At 38.7% G+C, this 23880-nt stretch overlaps 1 protein-coding gene across 7 annotated transcripts in view; it reads left to right on the forward strand.

Moving 5' to 3' along the window:
- SPIRE1 (spire type actin nucleation factor 1) overlaps positions 1 to 23880 on the forward strand; it is a 126436-nt gene that overhangs the window by 72219 nt on the left and 30337 nt on the right. For all 7 annotated transcript variants that reach the window (XM_064433139.1, XM_064433151.1, XM_064433172.1 and 4 more), the window contains exons 4-8: positions 5079 to 5204; positions 15029 to 15112; positions 16631 to 16795; positions 22255 to 22341; positions 22717 to 22846. In XM_064433139.1, the coding sequence (XP_064289209.1) occupies positions 5079 to 5204; positions 15029 to 15112; positions 16631 to 16795; positions 22255 to 22341; positions 22717 to 22846 (592 nt within the window). The remainder of the gene's footprint in view (positions 1 to 5078; positions 5205 to 15028; positions 15113 to 16630; positions 16796 to 22254; positions 22342 to 22716; positions 22847 to 23880) is intronic.

Here is a 23880-nt window from a genome sequence, read left to right on the forward strand (position 1 = left end):
TAAATGATTTTATGGGGAGGATCACTCAAAACATTAAATTTGGAAATTGTGAAAGTAGGGAACTGTGTAATACTTCCCTTGTCCACCCCAAAGTGATGATCAAAACAACAAATATCAGCATGAGGGAAGGCCTTACTAGAGTGCTGCAGAACACTTAAATACCAAGGCAGATGTGCTTGGTACTAGCAATTTGCTTCAATTTCCACAAAACCTACCTTTTCCTTGAGGTGTGCCAAATTAAATAGGTGCTCACATACTGAACAATTGGACATTCCATGGCACTTGCAAGAGATCCTTTAAAATATCAATTAAAAAGTCAACAAACTTCTGCAGGTGAAGAGCAACTTTCTGTGAATACTTTCTGTATTTTCTGTTAATTTATTGTGTGGATTGGTATCTAACTCTGCTCCCATCCCTTTTATCTTACTGCTGTCTTTCCTGACCAGTATTCCCCTAGAATCCTTATCAGAGGGACCAGGCAGTCCTTGGCCCACTGCAGTTACAAGCAGCAGAGCCACGGGCACATGGCTGCCTGGAATGTTTGAAAAAGAAGCTCCGAAGGGCTGGGAAGCAGGTGAAACTGGCTCCAGGTGTTGTGAAAGCCACCTCAAAACTTGTACTGTGCCTAAGTTGTGGGTACTACGCACAGGGGTGGTCCTAGCAGGCAGAAACATCTTACAAACTCATGACAAAACACTTATTTCTGTCAACAGCCCATCCCTCAACGTTATTCTGGATAATAAAGCAAAGCAAAGTGCTTGGTTGAATTTTACAAATACGCAGGTACTGTCTTGGTAAGATTTCTCTGGTAAGGTATATGGTTTCTTGAAGTTCATATTCATATGAAGAGGGATATATATGAAAACAAAAGCCTAATCATAAACTCTAGTTTTTCTTCATGGAGAGAAAATCTTTCAGAAAATAGCCTTGACTTGAAAAGGCATCTCAAGCTGAGTTTTATTTTGTGAACCTGTTGCAGTACCATACTGCAAAGGATGAGGAAATACCTAGTACACTTGCACGTTCAGTGATCTGTTGGTTAAAGTAATTTCTTCTTGTTGCTTAAGAAAAAGCACATCTTTTAAGTCTTTGTTAATACTCCAAGGCTTTCAAAACACTTAACAAGCCTGGCATTTGCAGGCTGGTAATATGTTTTGCATAATATCAATGGCCTGTCTTTGTGGCCCATGGGATAAAGAAATCTTTTTCTTCATTGTGGTGCATTCCCCAAGATAATTACAAGTGGAAACACTTTTTGTCTTCTGAAATCTTAATTCCAGCAGCCCAGGTGTTTTGATGAAGCTTCCAGTATATATCTAGCCAAAACAGTTTTACAAAACTTAGCTGCATTTTAGTGGGAGAGTCAGTTGTGTTTCTTGTAACTTTATGGAGGAATATATTGCTGGAATATATTCAAACAAATGCAAGAAATGCTGTTTGATCTCTTCAGATGGTTAAATTGTGATTCCTGTTAGCACTGCTTTGGCTTGGTGCACCCTGTTTCCTAGTCAACTGAGGATGAAGTTGGAGGAGTTGGCAAGGCTATGATATTTACATAATGCCTTTTTTTCCTGTGAACCCTGAATGTGGATGGAAACAGCCTCTAATCTTCTTAGTGATCTAAGCAAAGATTGAATGCTTTGGGTCAAGCTGGGGTTTTGGATAGGCTCAGTTAGAAAAAAAAAAATCAGAAATCCCAGCTCTTCACAATGATTGCAAGTAGAAATATTTACAGAAAGCTAGTTAATGTTTCAGTAGTTGATAATATTTTTATTATTTCACCAGTTTGCAAAGACCACATAATCTGTTTTGAGCCATACTTTTTGAGACTTCTTGGAAGCAGAACAAACAGGCCTTGTATTAAGCTCTGGGCACTGCTCAAGTTCATTCCCCTTAGGGTAGTTTTATCATGAGGGATGAAAAGGCAAGTGTCAGAATAAGAATACAACCTCAATATGACTGGAAAAGACTGCATATATGATCTTAATCCTTCTTTCACTACTACCACTATGACATAGTAAGAGGAGGAGTTTATTAGGTAGCTGTTCTTTCATATCTCAGTTATTAAAATGTACTGACTGGGATTTTTGATGTTACAGTAACATAGCTTTTCAAACACTACTACCATAAAGATTTTAATTTTTTTAAGTGGATAAATATCCTGAACTCAGGCTAGAAGTGACATTTCATGCTTGATTTGTCTTGCCTACCTAGATTTTGTGGTATTTCATGCAGAAGTTACAGCTTGTCAGGCGTTCTCAACCAATGTGCAAGTACAGCATATTACAATGAAAGGGGAAAAAATCAGCCTGTCCTATTTACATTTTCCTTTTTCTTCAGGCTTACCTTCCCTAATCAAAAAAACCTCATGCTGAATTGTTTGACTTAATATTGCCACAAGAAGGTTTATTATGTAATGCATCTTTACATAATATAGGATCACTGAGAGAATGATTTCTCAGAACATGAAAGTTTGTAGGAGCTGCTGGCCCTCTTTTAATGCCTGCAGCCTAATGATTGCAAAGCAAATGGTCAGGTTTTATGTGATTGCTTTTGTAACTTCAGTTCAGCAGCTGACTTTTTTTTTTGCTTTGCTTTGTGTTCACTAATAGAATCAATATTACAACCATTCCCTGTTTGAACTTCTCACCACTGCATTTCATTAACTTTCTCAATATTTGATGCAAAATGTTTCTAATTAACATGCCTCTGAATAAAGAAAAAAAGGATTCTTGAAAACCTGTATGCAGTCTGTATAATAATAAAATTTTATTCTCAGCTATGAAGACTTAAAACATTTTATGACCTTTTTCAAAATTGCTGTTGCTATTTTTTTTTTGTAAGTAGTGTATTTTAGAATGAAACCCTTTTTTCTGTAGTATAATTAATAACTAGAAAATGAAAACATAGTAAGGCAAATAAGAACATGATTCATTATTGAGAAAAAAGAGCACAACCATACTCAGAACTAGTCTAATGTTCTAATATTTTCATTAAAAGAAAATGTTTAGTAGATGCTATGTTTTTGGTATGTGCTATCGCTATTGCTCACATTAGGCGTGCATCTGTTTGGGTTTTTCTCCCTTTATCTGCCAAGGAGATGATCCAATTTGTTAATAAGGAAAAAAAGACAAGGAAAAAAAAGGGAAAAAAGGAAAAAAAGTGGGGAGTTGGGCGGGGGGGTGGGGAGAAAAAGGGAGACATATGTCAACTACGTTCTTGTGATTATCCAGAATAAATTTGAAGAGTATAAGAAAATTGTGGCCATCCATTGTAAAACAGCATAAAATTTGAAGTGTAGGGATCAAGGGCAGTTTCATTAACATGGCTGCCTTGCATTTCCTACATGGAAGAAAAATATATAGGAAGGAATAGAAACATACACACACATAAACTTCTGTATGCATATTCATTTTTACAACTAAAAGGAGATAAATGCATAGGGGTAATCAGAAGAGGATATTGCAGGAGTCCAAATTGTAAAGGTTTATCGAAGGAGTTGACCAAATCTGACCACTGAGCTCTGTATTGTTATTCTAATGGGAAGAAATAAAAGATAGCAAGGGGCCTTTGGCCTCAGAGAGCAACTTGTCAATGAGATTGAGGCAGTCTAAATCTGTTCAGCCCTTCCTCCTTTTTCCCAACCTGGCAGTATGTTCTCCTTGCTCCTTTTTGCCTTCACTTCTGTGAGTGTGTCCATGCCATGAAGAGCAATTGTCTCCTGCTCCACTTCTTTCACATTGTTAATTTTTGTCTGGGTGAGTAATCCTCTGAGTTAGAGCGTGAACTCCCGTGCCAGCATAAGGGTATCTGTGGATTCCTACAGCTGGAGGCCACGGGACCACACCTTTCAGTGGCAGTATGGATTTAAATCAAATGGAAAGCAATGTGGAAAAGCAGCCTGAGCTTTACATGCATCGTGCCCCTTGTAACCACAGCATTCACTGTAATAACAGGAGAGATTTAGACAAGTATGCCACTAGGCTAATTAAGGGCTCTTCTGCTAAAGAGGCTTTTGTCTCAAGCTTTAGTTCTGGAGATCTGAATGTAACTATATATATATAAAAAAATAGTTACAATAGAACCACATAAGCAAGACCAATTTTATGGCCTTGGTTTAGACTTTAGTTTTACATATACACCAGTATATGACCATCCATACTCAAGTTTCATCTTTGGGATTTTTAAAATTTAGAAGTGTTTAGAAACAAATTACAGATATTATTTTATTCTGTCTGTTTTCAGCCAATATTTCCATGAAAATGGTATGTCCATGAAGCTGGATGTCACTCAAAACATTCAGGTTCAGAGTTTGAAATGTGAAGGCTGGTTTCAGTGAAACTTCTCTTGTTGGAAATGGGAGCTGCATGTTTTGCTCTAGAAGTAATGCTGAAGTCACTGTTCATCAGTAACTGTGAATAATTCTTAGTGATTTGAATAGGCTTTCAGAGTTTGACGAGTTTAGCATATATGGAAACACCTGTAGGATTCCTTTGCATTAGCTATGCCTGTGTTTGAAAATGTTCATAAATGTCTGAGGTAAAACAATAAGCCTGTGCTTCCATAGCTCTTCCTGATTTTTAAAATCTTTGTGCTGCTTGCAATAAATTTGACCAGAGTTTCAGCTTGATTACACTGTACTTTTTTCCTTGCTTCACCTTCCATTCTTTTATAAACTGGTAAGGATACATTTCTCTTCCATGTTTGTAGGAATACTTAACACTTACTGTTAAAGCTGTTTTGAATTAAGTATGTTTTCCCAAAATTTGCTACTGCAAGATGGCTTGTTTTCACAATTATGACAATTATGTTGAATTATATTGTCCCCCCATTTTTTTGTTATGAAAAGGCAATGTCTTGGTAGTCCCCTTACCATTCCTGTAGTACTCTTCTCATAAAACAAATAGGAACAGAAGGTTTAGAAAGTACACCCCAATTCCTGACTAAGCTTAAATGCCTCGTGGATGCTTGTGCCCTTGCTATTCAGTTGCATTTACTTTCATGTTATCTCATGCTCCGTATCATTAATGAGAGCAGTGGGGGTTTGTTTTGATCCTGTTATTTCTTTTTCTCCCTAGCTGTGTGCTGCCCACCTGCCAACACGATCGGAGGCGCCCAACCACTACCAAGCAGTGTGTCGGGCTCTGTTTGCTGAAACAATGGAGCTCTACACTTTCCTGGCCAAAATTAAAAGTGCAAAAGAGGTAAGCATTCTGAGAAGGTTTTCTGCTTTTGAACTCATTACCATGTGAATTTGGCTTACAAAATCACTTCTGTACCCAGCCAATAGGGAATGTCAGATGCTTGAGGAGATGATCTGTAGTTTTCAGGGAGTACTCTTCCTCACCTGAGGAGGTTTTTTTTATTGTTTTGGCATGTAACCATTTACATCCCTCACAATTTGTTATTAGTTTTGATTAGTCTGTTTGGGAGTAAAGCAGAGTATTTTCTTGGAGGGTAACACGTTGCATACCTGTACCCATTCCAGCATGCATGTATGCAATGTATTTGAGTCTAAACTTTTCTGTGGTGTTTTGGGGATGTTACGAAATATCAGAGCTTTGCCTGTTCTTCCTCAGCTCCTTCCCATGAGGGAATTCTCTTTGCTGAGAATTATCTGAGATTCTTCTTGCTCATATTTTTTCCCCGGTCAGCAGCTTCTCTTACCTTTTGCTGTATGATTGGTTTCTTGTCTGTCATATTGGTTTCACAGCAGACCCAACTTTAAAAATAGAAAAATTTTCCCTTTCAGGTCACAATGCTTATGTTCACTGCTTGTTTGGCTGTTATTGTTGGCTGAAAGGCCATCCTGTGAACCGTTGCAATTTACGGGTCTGGCTGAAGAGTGATTTGAAGGTTGATACTGCAGATAGTTTCAGTGATCTGGCCTGCAGAATGGCCCCGTGAACAATTGTATTAAAACAGTCTGGGTGCTGGTAACATTGGAAAACTGGTGGGTGAGGGAAAGGGCAGGAAGGGAAACTCATTTCTCAAAGCTGGTTTCTTCACCAAAGCAGACTTGTCAAGTAACAACGCTTTCATTTTTTTTTTTCCTTAATAAATCTCTGAAGGATTTTCTTTTCTTTTGTAAGTCAAGATCTACAGTACCTTTGAAAAGCAGGATAAGATTTTACAGGCTGACCTAAAAATTTTGCTTCTGAAAAAGGCAGAGCTGTTCCACCCACGCACACTTACTCCCACTGTTTTCCTTCTTCTGGTTCTAGGGAATAAATGCAGTAAATATCAAACAAAACAAAAAGTAAAGGAATTACTCCTTATCAGGTTAATGAGCTGAATCAGCTCATTAAAGGGTCAGATGAGCCTCAGATGAGTACAAGAGAGCTTTCATCATGTTGATGGTGGAAGATGCAAACTACTCTTCCCTTCCTTCCTGAGATGCATCATCCAGGAGGGAGAATCCTTCTGAGATGTTTTTCTGCTGCATAGGGTCACATTTCGTCTCCACTTCTTCTCCAGTCCTATTCAAACTGAAAACAATTTTTAAACTAAAGCAGTGTCATACAAGGATAATTTTGGCAATGTCAGCATGGCTAAAGAGCCACTTGTTTTCTGAAGTGCCTGCATTATGGGACATCTGCATCCAATGTCCCTGATACAGGAAGCAGCCAGGATACAAGATCTCCATGCTAAGGCTGTCTCTCAAACCTTGACATCATTAATTTCACATCTTGGCTTTTAACTACTGGATATATTAACTGAGGGACCTGTGCTGGAAACACCTCACTCAACAGCTGTTGCAATGTCCATGGTGAGGCTCAAAGACAGCACTCTTCAGAGTTCTTCTTTCTCCTCAGAGAGGAATTATGTTTCCAATAGTTCTCAAACACCTTGGCCACAGAGAGCAGTAATAGGGCATCTTTGTTGTCAATGTCAAAATAAAATATTGTAGGCTATAACCATTTAAAATCATAGCTAAACAATAATATTTTTAAAAGTGCAAAGGCATTTTGAATTTGCAAATTACTTAATCACCTTATCATTCGGCATAAAAACCCAACAACATCTGAACACACCATAGAGAATACTGTGAGTTAATCCCAAATGAAAGAAGCCATTTGCCTCTCACAGACTATTAGGCATTGATTCAAAGCACATTTAGGTCAAAGGAAGTAATCCTTGTGGATGGAATTTTGGCCCTGCTGAATCAGTAAGACTTTTATTGCTGCACCTAACCAAGGCCAGAATTTTGACCTTTTGATTTCATTTTACTCTGGATCAGTCCCTCAGTAGGCATGTAAGAAATTACCAAGAAAATTATCTTGGAAGCAGCTTTTGGAATCTGAATACTTTGGGTTTATGATGTGCTTGGTCCTTGGTCATAGTTTTTATCTAACTATAGATTTGGAAGGTATTTAATTTTGAAAATAATACAAAAATACAAAATAAAAAATAATTTGAAAATAATACAAAAGTACAAAATAAAAAAATAGGTATGAAGAAAATATGAGGTGGAATGCTGTAAATCTTGTTGCACCCTTTTAAAATGACCTTTATAGTTTATACTTGAGGCAAGCAGGGATCATATGATCATGTTAGGTTTGTGCCAGTAAAAGTTGTGCTATTGTTTACATGCTCTTCTGTCTTGCAAATACACAGCAGAATCTTAAGTCATGAGGAGTACAGTTAAATACTATTCTAGTGAATTCCTTTTTTCTTTTCCTTTTGGTGTTGTCATGTAAGTAATAGGTGTAAAGGAGATAAACACTGAATACTTCAGTAAGGAAATTTTGTTGTCATGGATTTGTGGTGATTGCATTGGCAGAGAACTGGGGACAAATAACCAAGTTACATATATCAGTTCCAATTAAAAAAAAATTATACTGTGTAATGTTGTGGGTTTGGCACTAAAGATGCCAGGAATTTTAAATTTTTAGTTTGTTTCAAAAAATAACAGCCTAATTTGGAGATCGTCCTTTAGATCCCCTCAGACCCAGATGCAGTTGTGGATGTGAGATCAAGATGAAATTAAAAACACCAAAAAAGGGAAAGAATCCTCTAGAATTATTCAAAGTAACTTTCCTGTGGATAAAAATTACTTTGAAATTACTTGGATTCCTTCTAGGGCCACTGAGTGGCATCTGGGTATCTGTTTCCCAGCTATATGAGGTTCATATTTTTTGGTCAGTAAATGCTTAAATAGGCAGCTTCGCTGTAGTGGAAGAGGAAGAATTTTTATCAGTAAAAATTCATTTGCTTGGGGGGAAGTAAATCTGACCTATATTATGCTGCAGCCTAGAACAGGCTTAGATGGGAAATAAGCTCTGAAAGAGTCAGGGAAAAAATATTGCTGTGAAGCTGTTTTCAATTTGTCCCTATAAAAACTTAGCAGAACTTTGAAAGTCCAGGATTTCAAAAGGGGTAGAGTGATTGGTAGGAGGGGTAGGTTTAATACTGAGGAGTCACATGTTCCCCAGTCATCATCTGTCATATAACAAATAGAGCGTAGATTCACAAAGGGTTGGACTGCATGAATTTGGGTGAGTGTATTAATCAGAGATGATGAAGCGATGAGTGAGCTGTTCAGATCATCTCAATGGATGTCAGATAGAATGTTTAAGGCACTTTGTCACATAATTGATGCCATATTATTTCCAGTCTGATTTCCTGTGTATGAAAGGTCAGCAGCAAAGTTGGCTTGCAGACAGGGAGATGGTACTTCTCTTCTTGAAAAAATTCAAGTAGTGGATGCACAGGATGAGCAGAGTTGAGAAAGATGTGATAGCGCTGTTTCAATAGTTTAAATAAGTAAGCAACTAAAAGTTTGCATTTTGCAAGGTGAAGGGTTTTTTTAGCAAGTTTACTGGGGTGTTTTCCAGCTTGCTGGCAGTACTTGCATGCTGCTCAGGGTCTGTAAAGGTGCCTTTGCTGCAGACTCACCCTGGGTACCATCTGCTGGTATCCAGGAGTGGTCTTCTGATGGGCCAAGACCTCCTAATTCTTGTGACCTGCTGTTTAAGTTTTTGCAGCTGATAACAAACATAGAGTACAGTTTGTTTTTCAGGTCAAAAAGCATGCTTTCAAAACTGCAGCAAGAAAATCCCACAGAAAGGGATTTTCTTTTTTGTTTTTTTTTTTTTTTTTGGGAGGGGGGTTAGTGGCCTACAAGGTGAAGGAAATGCACACATGTATGGCTGGGGGCAAGGCAGTTTGAATATCTACTAAAAATTGACCCATGTAAAAGAAAATATCCATCTTTTTCAGGATTGTTCAAAAGTCATTGGCGTAACCTTTGGTGGCACCTGGCCATAGACAGAACTGTAGGCACAAATAAATTATGTCCATGAGATAAAGCAAATATGCCTGCAGTGAAGTATCTGAAAAGGTCACACACATTGCTCAGAAATGGCATCGAGTGTGACTGAGAGAGACATGGAGAGACTCTGCAAGCAGAGGAATGCAAAATTGGTGCTCTGGATCAGACAGGATTCACCAGGCCTGTATCCACATTGGGAGCCTGCTTTTTTGAGGGGATATCTGCCCTAGTCCTCCTCTGGCTCCGTTATTGCCTTCTCCTGGAGTTAATGTTCCACGTGCACTTCATGGCTGAGCGAACCAGCAAAGTGCCCTTGCTGCAAAGAAGGCCAGTGGTGTCCCAGGCTGCATCAGGAGGAATGTTGCCAGCAGGCTGAGGCAGGTGATCCTCCCCCTCTGCTCAGCACTGGTGAGGCCACAGCTGGAGTGCTGGGTCCAGTTCTGGACTCCCCAGTACGGGCAAGACAGTGACACCATGGAGAGAGTCCAGGGAAGAGCCAGGAAGATGATGAAGAACTGAAACAGCTCTCCTGTGAGGAAAGGCAGAAAGATCCAAGGCTGTTCAGTCTGGAAAAGAGAAGGCTCAGGGGGATCTCATCAGTGCCTCTCAGTACCTGAGGGGAGGGTGTGAAGACAACAGCATCAGGCTCTTTTCAGTGGTGCTCAGTGACAGGACTGTAGGCAGTGGACACAAACTTAAACACAGCAGGTTCCTCTGAACAGCCAGAAATACTGTTCTTACTCTGAGGATGACAAAGATTTTCTGGGGAGGCTGTGGATTCTCTGTCCTTGGAGATACTCAAAAGTTGCCTGGACATGATGCTGGACAATTGGCTCTGGTGGCCCTGCTTTAGCAGGGGGCTTGGTCCAGCTGACATCCAGAGATCTCTTCCCCTCTCAAGCGCTTTGTGACTGTGGGTGGTACCAATAAAGGTGATACTGGCACGTGGGATGTAGACCTGTGGGTGATAAACTCCTCACCTGGCACAGGTGGTGCTAGAATACACCATGTGGTGCTGGCCAGCACAGGAAATGAGTGTCCAATAGGCAGTTCTGTCACAGTAGATTTGACTTATACCTTCAAAAGTTTTAGAGATTGATGTACACCCTAGAGCATCAAAATTAGTATTCCTTCCAAAACTAATTAAGACTTTGTATATTTTTATAATTGCCTACACCTCTAATTGCAGTGAAAATCCATGCTTATCAAAAACTCATCCATAATTTCATTATCCACAGCGTGCCTTGTAATTAGGCTTTTGGTAGAAAATAGAGAAAGCTCCCAATCTGTCATCTTTGTACTGTTCTTTTAAAATACGTTGCCTTGCATTTCTGTCCTTTCTAATGTAAAAACATAATTCCTTCAGTCTGCCTGGATGTATTTCAATCCAATCTGTATGAAATGCAAACATACAAATTCTAATTAAGGACATGCATGAAATGAAATTATTCCTTTCTTCTATTCCTAATTTCACACCATACAAAGATTCAGTTGCAAAAGAGCTAATGAAAAAGGTCAGGTGGCTATACTGCTGTATTATTTGTACAAAATATGATAATGGAGGTAGTTAATAGGTACCTAAACAATGTTAATGGCTAACTTATTTTGGAAATAGAGTCATTAGCCAAGTTGTGCTCAAAAGTCTTGTGACTGTATAAGTTGTCAAATACTGTGCTGCTTGGATTTTCAGAGAGCACAGCTGTAGAAATATATTACTTCACAAACTTTTCCGCTCATAACTTCACTTTTGCCTACACTTCCAAGTCTCCAGTGACTCCACTTTTTCAGCTGTGTTTTCTTCAGGCTTGTGGCTCCATTCTGATAAGTTTGATCCTTCAATTTAGGACCTTTAATAAAGGAAAATACTGCTGGTTTGTCTTGGGTTTGGTTTTCTTGAGTGATGCAGCCGCTGTCACACAGTCAGTCTCACGTGCCCTTGGTTTGGGGTTTTTGCCTCTCCCTACACAGTTATGTTGAGTAGCATGGTGACTATTGCCCCCTCCAGAGCTGAGCAAAGTGCATCAGCCCATACCTCTGTACATGAAGAACTTTGCTATCAGCTCAAGGTTTTCAGGGACTGATTTAACTGATGCTATTTCCAGTTTGAATTAAATGGGGTTTGGGTCTTTTCAAAGACCTGGACTAATGCTACTGCCTAAGCCCTTGGAATTTAAACCCGTGTTGAATAGCTGAAGGTATATAAAAGGAATTTTTCCCATATGTGAATGTTATGTATTTTTAAACTGAACATAGATGTGAAAGAATGTTTTACTAGTTTCACAGATAGCAGTGTAAAAATCAATTTAATCAGTGAAAAAGTGACTCCTAAGTTAGAGTATGAACTGGGAACTGCAGTAGACTTGTTCTCTGCAGTTGGTCAAAGTTGAAGTCCAGGTCTGGATTCCCTAGAATACCACATTTCATTAAAGCATCATGTTTTTAGAAAGCATTTTATGGAAGGGAGTCTTTGGCACTGTGCTGACAAGAGTCTTACATAAATTCCCATCTGTCACTGAGCACAGAAGAGCACATCTCAAATGTGGGCCACACAGCAGCAGCAAATCAACTGCCTGCTTTTAATAGTACAGCAAGAGGTTTGAAGACATTTGATGTTTTTATTACTAGCTTTTGCCACAAAAGGCAGTCTTCTAAAAGAATGGCCAGATGCTGTAAAGGTTTTTTAAAAAGTCAAAAGCTCTTGAAACAGTAATTTCCTACACATCCAACCCTTATTGCCTGAATGAATACCCAAGCATTCAGGTGAATTGGGTCTGAGGTTCTGGGATCATTTAGAAAAACCCTTTTAAGACGTTTCTGCTTTCTGGAATGGAAATCCATTTAGGCCATGTATTTATTGTACTGTAATAGCTTTTCTTAAGCCATTGTCCCAAGAGTAAGTGCAAGTGGCTACAGCAGAAGCAGCTGAGGTTACTTGCAGGTTTTGGAACACAGCTGAATTCTGACAAAGGGTCTATTATATTTTAAATATGTTGGTTTCTATTATTTACAGTTGAAACAGAGGCAGAAACCCACTGATGCTGACTGAGGATGCTGGAGGGAAACCCTAATGTTCCATTTAGTCTACAAGTTTAAATATGATCATTTGTCACTATGAATTTATTCCTTCCCAAGCAGCACCTGACAGGTGTAGAGAAGCTAAAGAAGCTTTCCTAAACACTTCCTGCAAACACAGAGCACTTGCTGGTTTCTTCCAAAGCTTTGCTAGTTCTATAATGATGGAAATTCCTTTATCTCCTACTCTTCCCTACTGATTGCACGGTGATCTGCATTAAATGCCAGAGCCAGGTGCCAGGGAAGGGAATGAACTATCCCTACAAAGTGGGTGTCTCTGGTTCCAGGGGTGCAGCCAAGCATTCAGCACAGGAATGGGGAGTGAAAGAAGCCCAGCCTTGGCAGTAGCAAGTGCTTGTACCAGCTCATTTGTGTCATAAAACTGCATTTGAGACACTTCATCTCTTTGCTGGCAGGTTTTGCTCCTGCAGATCTCTGGTGCATGGTAGCCAGCATCACTTACACCTCTGCTTTCTTGGGTAGGACCTGCCCCTCTAGCTATGTTCCAGAGAAACTAATTAAACGGTTGCCTTATTTGAAAGATCTTTCAGCTGCTCAGGGTGGGTTTTTCCCCCTTCTTATTTTCTGCTGGTAAGAAAACCAGGTTGTAATCTCTTCTAGCTTCATGAAATATTTATGTCAGTCTAAAGCATCAGCCTTTGGGCATAAACCAGCCCTGTAAACCGTGTAGTAGGGAACATAGTTGCTGAGATGGGTGATTGTCACCAGTCTTGTTGAATAGCTGAAGTATAGTTTAAGCAGCTGGAACACATTAATTTTTTTTTTTAAGTTAAACCTTCCAGTATGGGAAGGAGGAGCAGGTCTGACAGTTGTGAGCCCATTTACTGAAGTTATATTTTTGATTACAAAGAGATAAAGGAAAAAATATCAAATGTTATATTTTGCAGTTTACCAGTAGATGTTAGCAGTTTGCAAGAAAGTAATTTACAGTTCATTTGACTGCATTTGAAATCATTACTCCAACTGTATGATGCAGAAAAGAAGAAACCCTGGATAGCAGAGTACACATAAGCAAGGCCTTTATGTTACCCGTTCTTTCCATGTTTCTGTTTTTCTCTTGGAAAGGGCAAGTGTCAGACTGACCACAGTGCCAGGGCCAGCAGAAGTTTCCATAAAGACATTCTTTCCCAGTTGGTATCCTGTTGTGATGCTGCAAGTCATGCCAAAATCTTCCCACATTGTCCCATGATGTATCTGCTTTTGTTAACTGTAGGTGATTTATATTTATTTGGAGTCTCCTTGTAAATAATGTATTTTATTTTGATAGGGCAATGGTAGTATTTCTTCTTTGATACTAAAGCAATTGTGTTACTTACATAAATAAGAAATAAAGAACCCATCTGGTCTCTTTCCAAAACCTCTGTGGTAGCTGACTCACATGTCCTGTCTCTGCAGCCAGGTTTGGTAGATGCTTGCACTTTTGAATGTGCAAGTTAAGCACTCTTCCAGTGCTTCCCTTTCTTACTCCGAAATATTGGCAGTTTAGGAACTACCTCCAGGAAAAAAAGAGTTTTTAAGAGTATGCTTATTTTCATTTTTTCTGGAAAGCTCAGAAGCTGAATTGAGACTGATTGTTCAGTTCCATTAAAAGAAGAGCATAAGTGCTTGAAAGATAGAAATACTTTTGGTAGATACATTTATCAGGTCTCTGACCTGTTGCTTTTGTCTCATAAAAATAAAAAAAGTTTTTAGTAGAGGACTTAAATATCCATTTCAGATATATTAGTGAATACTTAGAAAATCAATCAAATTAAACAATGTTAAAGACTTCCTGGAAAACTCCATAAAAGTGAGGTAGATTATTGAGAAATTACTTGTACTACTGATTCCAAAACATTTCAATACAGAAGTGAACAAAAAAAGAAAAAGCCTTTTGAATAAACAGGTGTTGATGTGTGTAAGGAAATTTGTGTAAAGCCACAGTTTTCTGAGTTCAGGCTTGCCTGTTCTTCGGTCTGCTGTAACTTTTAATTGTTTTTCATATTCTTGTTGGTATGAAAGCTTTTTTTTTGCCCCTTTGCACTCGATCTTTTCCATATTTGCATGATCTGGTCTTGTTAATAAGTAGCAGTTTTCATGTTTGAAAGATCAGTTTCTCTTCCTCACATGATTTTATTATGGATATTTCAGAATCTAAACCCTTGTTATGCAGACTAATTAATCATAATATATATATATATATATATGCAATTCTGTCACTATTCAATGTTTCTCATAGTTTATTTCTCCTTCTACAAAAATTATCTGCCTTGAATTCAACAAGCATTAATTTTTGTATGAATGGATCCTTGTCAAGCTGGTAATATTTTCTGTGTTGTAGCTTAACAGACCTGATAGGTGGTTAAGGTTTTTTTCTGTACATATAAAAATTCAGGGATATAGACATTTTAATATGTAGTTTTTCCCTCCAGCATGTTATCTGAAGTACTTTCATACTAAAAACTTAACATTTGTTCCCAGCATTTAAGGTTAACTTTCCAAGGAAGAGAAATATATTCAAATAGTATTTCAAGTTACGTTTACAGTATTGCTGTTCAAGACATTAAACATTCAGTAGAATACCCAAACAACATGATACAAGAGATTAAAAATTAAGCTTCAATTTTACTTGAGAGTTAATGCCACTGTTCATTTATTTGCTGATTTCTTTTTCATTGGCAGAACCTGAGGAAGATTCAGGAAATGGACAAAGAGGCGAGTGACGAATCCAGCACGGATCTTGATGAACTGAAAAATGCTGACTGGGTAAGACAACAATGGAATAGTGATTCAGCATCACTACTGGCAGTTTATTTTTCTTTATAAAGCTTAACTAAGGCTTTATTACTTCTGCCCTCATGGGACCCCACCTAATAAAATAGTGTCCATCTCTGTAGCTCCCAACATAAGAAGAATGTGGACCTGTTGGACTGAGTCCAGAGGAGGCCAGAAAGATGCTCAGAGGGCTGGAGCACCTCTCCTATGGAAACAGGCTGATAGAGCTGGCATTGTTCAGCCCAGAGAAGAGAAGGCACCAAGAAGACCTTAGAGCAGCCTTCCAGTACCTAAAGGAAGCCTCCAAGGGAGCTGGATAGGGACTTTTTATAAGGACATTTAGTGACGGGACAAGATGGAATGGCTTTAAACTGAAAGAGGTTTTGATTAGATATTAGGAACAGTTCTTTTCAGTGGGGGTGGTGAGGCACAGGAACAGGTTTCAGCAACCTAGTGAAAGGTGTCCCTGCTCAGTGCAGAGCGGGTGGAACTAGATGAGCTTTAAGGTATTTTCTACCCAAACCATTCTATGATGCTGTGTTCAAATCAGTCTCTGGGGTTTTTTAGTGTATATATTAACCCACTACAAGTTAGAACTAAATGAAATCCCAACTTTCCTTTGAAGACAGATGAAACAGTACAAGTATCCAAGCAATGTATTTTTGCTTAGGCTGTTTTCATGGAGAAGCTTTTGCAGTTTAAAGACTGGACATTTAGACAGGTACCATGCTGACTGTCTTTCAGAGGGGCAGTCAGGCAGTAGACAGAGCCACCAGCTGAATTTCTCAGTATGATATAGTGATCATTGATCAAAGAGAAAAGCTGCAGGGAAACTCTTAAGCAGGAAGCAACTTAATTTATTTTCTAGTTACTGTTCTTGCTAGTTCATAAAGGAATATTACAAGGTTCTTAAAAAGTACCTGATCTTAATTTCCAATCTTCAATCCACCACCTGTTCTTTCTTCTCTCCAGCCATTCTGCTTCACAGAAAATGAGAGGCAGGTGTTGGTATGCAGTGCTCTTACAGGCAGAGCAAAAGAAGTTGAGTTTTTCTATTGCAAGATCTTAGGACTTGGGAGTCCATTCCAAAATTTCTATTTGAAGAACAACTTTTGAGAAAATTTTACAGGAGAGTCCTGGGTAACAAAGTTTCAGATTCAATCACTGTTTTAATTCACACACTATTAGCTCTAAGTCTAAAAGCTTTAATTATGTGCTTGCAGTATACTTGAAGTGGGAATTTAGATGTAAGGTGTGAGAATTTCAGATCCTCCTTTCATTCTTGAGGTGAGACCCAGCAGTCCTGCTGAGTTGCAACAAAGTTTTGTTATGTTCACGAGTGTTAAAAATAAGCTTCTATAAAATAAAATGGGATTTGGTTGATGTGTTAAAAATAAAATAGTACAGCTGGAAATATTTGGTGGTGTCCTGGAAGGAAACTTTGGTTTAATGTGAGGTGGTATTCAAGGGTAAGGTATGAAGTAAAATTTCTGTCTCTTTTGTCTTCAGGCCCGTTTTTGGGTGCAGGTGATGAGAGATTTACGGAATGGTGTTAAACTTAAGAAAGTTCAAGAGCGTCAGTACAACCCACTGCCCACAGAATATCAGCTCACACCCTATGAGATGCTGATGGATGATATCAGGTCCAAACGCTATACCTTAAGGAAGGTCATGGTAAGTCAAGACAGTCACTGGAGTTTTTCAAACTGGAAATGTTATTTTCCTTTTTTTATCTTTTTTTGTCTTTTTTTTTTTCTCCTGAGGATCTTGATGTTCATGGGTTTTTATGGCATCATAAATTTGTGCAGTGCATTGAGGGAGAGAACATGAAACCAGCACATATAATGTACTTTGTTTTCCATGTGGCAGGCATTTAAAATTCTGAAAGACATGCCTACCTATCATAAGCTTGAACAAATGACTTGTGTTGGGTTTCTGAAATAACTTTAAGAATCATCTCAGAAGTCCTGTCATGCTGTCCACTGAGAGATTGTTTTAGATCTTTCTTGTTGGCAGTACATTTGTCTTGAACTGCAACATAGATTTTGGAGTTCCAGAATGTAAAGTGCTACTATGAATGATACTGTGATGGGAAAGGAAAACCTAACAGTGTTTGTAAACTGCCTGTATCACAGCGTTTGAAAACTTACACTACCATGATCTGTTACAAATTTTCAAGGAATAGTCTACATAAAAATAAATTAAATCTTCCATTTGTAGAAGCTGAGCTCAGATATTTTAATGATATTTTCTTGTTGCTTTCAAATCAAGACAATATGCCACAACGAGCTAGAGAATGTTCATGGGTCTCCTCTCCCTAGATCCTCATACAGGTGCTTGTAAAATTGACTTGAGGCATTCTTTTTATCAGAATCTATTTACTGGTGTGTCCCTGTTCTTTCTGTCCTTTTGGGTTATATTTTTTTTTCAATAAATCATCTTCCTGATTGTCTAGCAACTGATCTAAAGTGTGTCTTATCCCTGGTAGGACATTGTAAATCCCATTGTCAGAGGCGTGTATTTGGTCAACATCAATATTTATAACTTACACTTACTTATCTTCACCTGTCATTAGTTAGAATGGAAGCATTGTCCTAGAATATTCAGTATTCAGATGTATTTACTTTCCTGACAAATCTTCACACAGTGAGAGAGCTGTGATTCCACAAAAAAAAAAAATCAGAGGGGAAAGTGGGGGGGTGAGTGAAACAGATGAGAGAGGCAAAAAGTGTGTAGTATAAATGCTTTTTATGTTTGAGCTGAAAATACTTTCCTAATCGAGATCTGGATTTAGACTATCTGATTGTATTTGTTTTCTGCTGCAGATGTTGCTTAAATGTTAAATCAGTAGGGTAAAATGCATACCCAGGTAATGATGTTATCTGTCTTTCCCCTAACAATTCAGAGAACTGTGCTAAGTGTTCCTACTACCCTCTGCAAAAGAGGACCAGTCCCCTCAGGACCTCAATTACTGTATGCAATCAGAACAGTAGTTTTATTTGAATGGGAACCCCTGGGTCATCTTATTTTGCTTTTGTCAGACTAGCTTTTAATTCAGCTGCTGCTAAGCAAGCTCCTGCCTCTTCAGAAGAGATTTCCTTCATTATGTGGTACATCTTGGGGGCACAGCTGCTGCTCTGCTTAAACAGACTCTGGCTCTGTACAAAATCCCTGGAAGCATCTATTTTTGGCCCGCTATCTCCTCTTCTAGATAGATTGTCGAAAGTGAACTGTGGGAATAAATATGATTGCAGTCAGCTGCAGGTACAGTACCTATAAGGCTGGCTGTGATGCAATTGCTGGCTTAGCTGACAGCTGCTGATGACGCTGTGTCAGAAAAATCTCTTCTTTCTTACTGGAAACCATATTCAGTAACTTGGATTCTGGTGCAAGGTCTGCTTGAAGATTGTGCAAAACATGTTCAACAATAAGAGTGCAGCTTGACCTGGAGCATGTGGAACCTGAAGGATTCACACAGAATTACAAGTTCAATTAGATTGCATAGATGCATCTTCTAACTGGCTGTCACGGGTTGAAGCTGATTGTGTGGATTCCCATCAGCGGAAACCCTTGTGGTTCTTGAGAACAGGAGAAAAGGATCCCAAATCTGAATTTTAAGGCAGTCTAGGAAAGATGGATTATGTTTCTTTCAATCATTCAAAATGGATGTTCAGCAAAATTTGTATTAAAAGTAATTTTGCTGTAAATTTATGGGTGGTAGTTTTAGACTTGGTAGCTTGTGAGGACACGTATCCTACTAATGATACCAAGAGGTTAAGTAAATTTCCAAGGTAATAAGTAATTTCTTTAAATAAATGAAATGCAACATGAAATCTTTACTGTTCTTTTTATTAATGTGATGCTGTGTTTAAAAGAGTAGCTTGATCTGTCGCTGACTGCTCAGTGTTCTGCATAGAAATTAGGGAAGGAACAGATGTTCCTGTTAGGCCATATTTTAGTGTTGCAGATTGTTGTGCTAAGAGACAGCAGTAACTGGAGCTTCCTGTTCTCACCCATTGTTATAGTGCAAATATTCAAAATGTTTTGAAGATGTAAAATGTCACATTCTGGGCTTTCGGTGCATAACTGGTTTCATTTGTTTCAGTGACGTTGGCATTTCTATTTCAGTGCATCTGAAAATAATTTCAGATTTGTCATCTTTCTATCTTGAGGCAAGAGTCCTCATTGCTGCAATTCTTGTGGGAGCAAGATGGCTTTCATTCTGGAATTTTATAAACTTTAAGTATCTACCTTAGAAAGATTTAATAGCTTTTCTCAGCTATGGAGCGCCCACTGCCACAAAAGCTAAAATCTGTGATCATTGGTAGAGTCAACACCTGGAGATGGAGAAATGCAAGAATTAAATTACTCTTGCAGACCTAATTTTTCTTTATTATTTGTATGTGTTGAGCTACAGTTTTTAATTTCAGAGTGCTTCACAATTAGCTCTGCTTTCTGCTCGTCTCCACCTCCCTCCAAGGTATGCACCATTCACTGTATTTCTTGAGCAGTGCTTATTGAACAGTAACTGATGTCTCTTGTGTTAGCTGCTCAATGCATGCCTGTCAGGTATTTTTATGCCCTATCCAAACTCAGCATTATGTTACATAACACATGTTAAGTTACACTCTTTGTAGGTAACAGCACTCTTGATAGGTGTTGTTATTTTTTGTGAAAGTTGCCAGCAATGTACTTCTTGTTTGGGATCACCATTTTTAAAGCTTTGGGCTGCAGCCAAAGGTAACTAAGTAACATTTGTCACTATTTTTCAATTGCAAATCCATATTTATTCAAATATGATGGTAGCAGGCTGTTGGTAGATTATGACATGCTAATTTTTCTGTGCATTAGCTGTTTAGATCTCTACATTTATATTTGATTTTTATAATAATTGGTTAAGCTTTCTTCACACTGTTTTAATGTATACTGCTGTACAAAAGCTATTTTACACACATGAAGACTTAGGCTAGTTTTACTGTGTTTTGAGGTATTTATTCAAATACTGATTTGTAGTTAGGCCCAGCCTGGTATGTGGAGAGAAAAAAAAATACATAAACTTGTTCCTTGGTGTTTTTCCCTCTGCAGCCTGGGTATCATGCCTGCATCTGTGCAATGTCTTTGATTGAGACTTTAAGCAAGAGCCATGAATTTTAGTTAAGTAAAAGTAAAGAATGCATTTGAAGTTGCTCACTACAGAGATAGTTAGTTTGAGTAAATAAATACATCTAGTCTAAACAGAGAGGATAAAAGTTTCCCTGCAGTATCTTTCATGTCAGTATCTTGTTTGGGTGCCAGGTACGAAAAGGTGGGTTCTGCCACTGATGCTCCTGCTCTTGACTTCTTGGCTTGTTGGCTGCAAAGCATCCACCTGCTTGGCCACCAGCTCCCCATGTCTCCTGTGGAATCACTTAAGCAAATCTTACATTTCTCTTTTTCCAATCAGATGGTAATACTGATACTAATTATACCCTGGTGGCATTAAGTCAGGGCCTAGAGTGCCCTGAGGTGAAAGGCTCAGAGCCATGTATTATTTATTGACTATTGTCACACAGAGGGTTGTTCCCCAAGGCTCCAGCAGAGATTATCAGTTTACAAAACGGCTGTTCTGATGGTAATAATTCTCAACTTCAGCTATCAACTTTGACATCTGATGAACAGTAGCTCAGGGAAGAGAGACTTCTCATTTCATTAACCATCTTCCAGGGCATGCTGGCCTCAAAAATCTGCTCAGTCTTTGAACAGAAGAAATCAATCACACCCCTTAAAATAGTATTCTCCTCATCAGGAAATGTCAAATCACAGTTTAGTATAAACCTTTCCCATTTTAATTTTTGTGCACTTTTTTTAAGAAGATGATGCATGTTGCAGTGTTTAGCAGCTTGGAATTCTTTGCCAAGCAACATGAAATTCACTCTAAGGAAACTAAGGAGAGTGGAACAAATAGAGTTTGGACTGTGTCTGGGGTAAGATATCTCCAGAAAGAGTCCTCAGGAAAGCAATTAAATGCTCCCCAAGAGGGACTTTGCATCTGATTTCTTAGAGAGAAAGGGATGAATTCTCGAGGAGGCTGTCACTCAGCCTCAGCCTGGACACAGGGTATGCCTGAGGTGAGCAGAGCTTGTATGGAAGCTGCATGGCATTGGTGAAGTTCAATTAGTGATCATATTCAGGTGACCTTATGGACATTTAAACCTCTTTTTGTGATGGCAGCAGTCCTTCTGGTTAGCAGAAAGGCATGATTGTTATGGCACAATGTTATTTGGCAAACCAGACATGTGTCTTTGCATAGGTTTTCTGGCTACAGAGCTTGTATGAATACAGTCCCACAAAAATAAAAAGAGGCAACTGACCCTTAAAAGATAAATCTGAAATATGGAATACTTGGTCTAAGCAATACAGTGTCATGGAAATTTCTGTCAAGTTGGAGGACAGGGCTGATGGCCAGCTACTGTGCAGTAAGAGGAGGTAGCAGAAGGATATATATGACATAGGATGATCTATTGTCTCTGACAGTGTGCTTGGGCACTGTGCTCTGTGAAAACTGAACCTGACAGGTGTTTTTTTTTAAGGAAATCCATACACATATGCCCAGCTTACAATTTATATATTCTTCATATGATATGAAAACTTCCATTGCCTTCTTTGAATCCTGTACATGTAGTGAATTGATGATTCTTCCCTGTGATGTCTTGTATATGGCCTTACATCTAAATGTCTAAGTGTCTCTAGAGAAAGACGAACAAAAAAAGCAAACAAAAAAAGTCTTCACCCAGCCCCTCTGCTACAGAATTATGTGATTTACAGTCAGGAAACCTGCTTCTTCCATAGACACAACTGCAGCCTTGACGTTTGATTTCATTACTTCAAAATCCTAAATATTGCTGCTTTAAGCTGCTGCAGTTGGAGTTATTTTGCAGCCATCAGCAAAACTGAAAAGCTGCTAAGTACCTTCTTTGCTTGCCTGTGCTCTGCATATGGATTGTTGCTCCACTCCCAACTGATGGGGTTTTATGTCTGGTGCAGGTGGCAGAACACTGCAGCTCTGTCAGGGTTGTTGTGAGTTTTCAGTTGATCTCATCTGCATGAATATAAATGTGAAACACAGCAATATATATTTCACTTTCTCTTTCCAGGTTAACGGTGACATCCCACCTCGATTAAAAAAGAGTGCCCATGAAATAATCCTGGATTTCATCCGATCGCGACCTCCATTAAATCCTGTATGTAATCCAGTGGGCTTCGTTCCTTACAAAATAGTGGCTTTTCAAAGCATGTTTGGTTCCAGCAAATACATAAACATAATATTTTCTGCCAGGGCTTCCAAAAATAATTGTCTTTTGTACACAGAACAGGATCCCTTAAAAGAACAGTGTGTAGTATGTTGCATGTACCAATTAACAGCTGTTATTGCCAGCAGCGCTTTATCTCTAGGGAGCCATGATGCATAAAACCCTCTTTCAGTTTATGTCGAGGTTTGATATTGAGCATATGTAAAATCATATCACAGCATTCCACATTTTTTCCAAAAAAAAGTGTGAAATCTACTTTCAAGGATGCACTTTTTAATGTAAATATGATTATCCCTGTATCCCAAGGCCTCGGCGAGGAAGCTGAAACCAACCCCGCCACGGCCCCGCAGCCTCCATGAGAGGATCCTGGAGGAGATCAAGGCAGAGAGGAAGCTCCGTCCCGTCTCCCCTGATGAGATCAGGCGGAGCAGGCTGGGTAAGCACGTGGCCAGTTTTTACCTGCAGCATCCACAGAAAACTTCCCACGTAGGAAGCAGCAGTTTTAGCCACATATGTGCAGATGTCACCAAAGATAAAATTACTTCTTCAGAAAAAGAAATAGCCTACAAACTTTTCTAGGGCTGTGCAATCTTTGTGCTTAGTTATATTTTAAAATAGGAAACTGAATGGTTCACCTTGATTCCATTCAAGTTTTTAGTGTATTAGATAAATGGAATGGTATTGTATTGCTTGTTGCACATGACAGTTTATGGTCTTACATAAGATTGCTGAGAATGGATCAGGTGTTGCTTGTCTCCAGTGCAGTATACCTTGATTACCTGCAAGTATTCTTTACATGTTGAATTTTAATATTTTTTTTTCCTGTGTTAGCATCATCAACTTCTTTATTTTAATTTAAAATTGGTTTTTATTTTGTTTACTGAATCTGTTGCATTTATTTTGAATCTAAATCTTTGCTTCCTTTTCCAAGTAATGGAAAATGCATTTGTAGGTCTTTTCATGGGAAAATAATTCTGACTTGCACTGCAAAGCATTTCATTCCTGCAGTGTATTTTCAGCAAACCACTACAAAAATGATGCAAATACCATGCAATGCAGCAGTCACCCATTTGCATTAGTTCAGTGGTTCTGATGCAAAAGCATGACAAATACAGGCTTACATAGTGACTTAGATTGCTTGAAGTGTGCTGTATTTACCTGTATCAGAAAAACTGAAGTAGCTGAATTTTTAAAGAGCAAATGTGGAATTTTGTGGCTTAAAACTGTATACACGTACAAAAATCCACATACGTACTCTCTGTCACTGCTTTTTGAAAGATATTTGTACTTGCCACATGTGCCCAAAGGCACTGGTCCACATACAAGTGGATTGTGACAACCCGTTGTTTCTGGAGCAAAACAATTTCATCAGTCTTACTTTGTTGCATTGTTTTTGAAGTGCTTGATGGAGTTTGGGGAATGCTTGCGTGCGTTTGTAAAAGAACAATGCTTCAAATATTGTTTTTTGGG

This window comes from Passer domesticus, chromosome 1, assembly GCF_036417665.1.
Source record: "Passer domesticus isolate bPasDom1 chromosome 1, bPasDom1.hap1, whole genome shotgun sequence".
Classification (NCBI taxonomy): Eukaryota; Metazoa; Chordata; class Aves; order Passeriformes; family Passeridae; genus Passer; species Passer domesticus.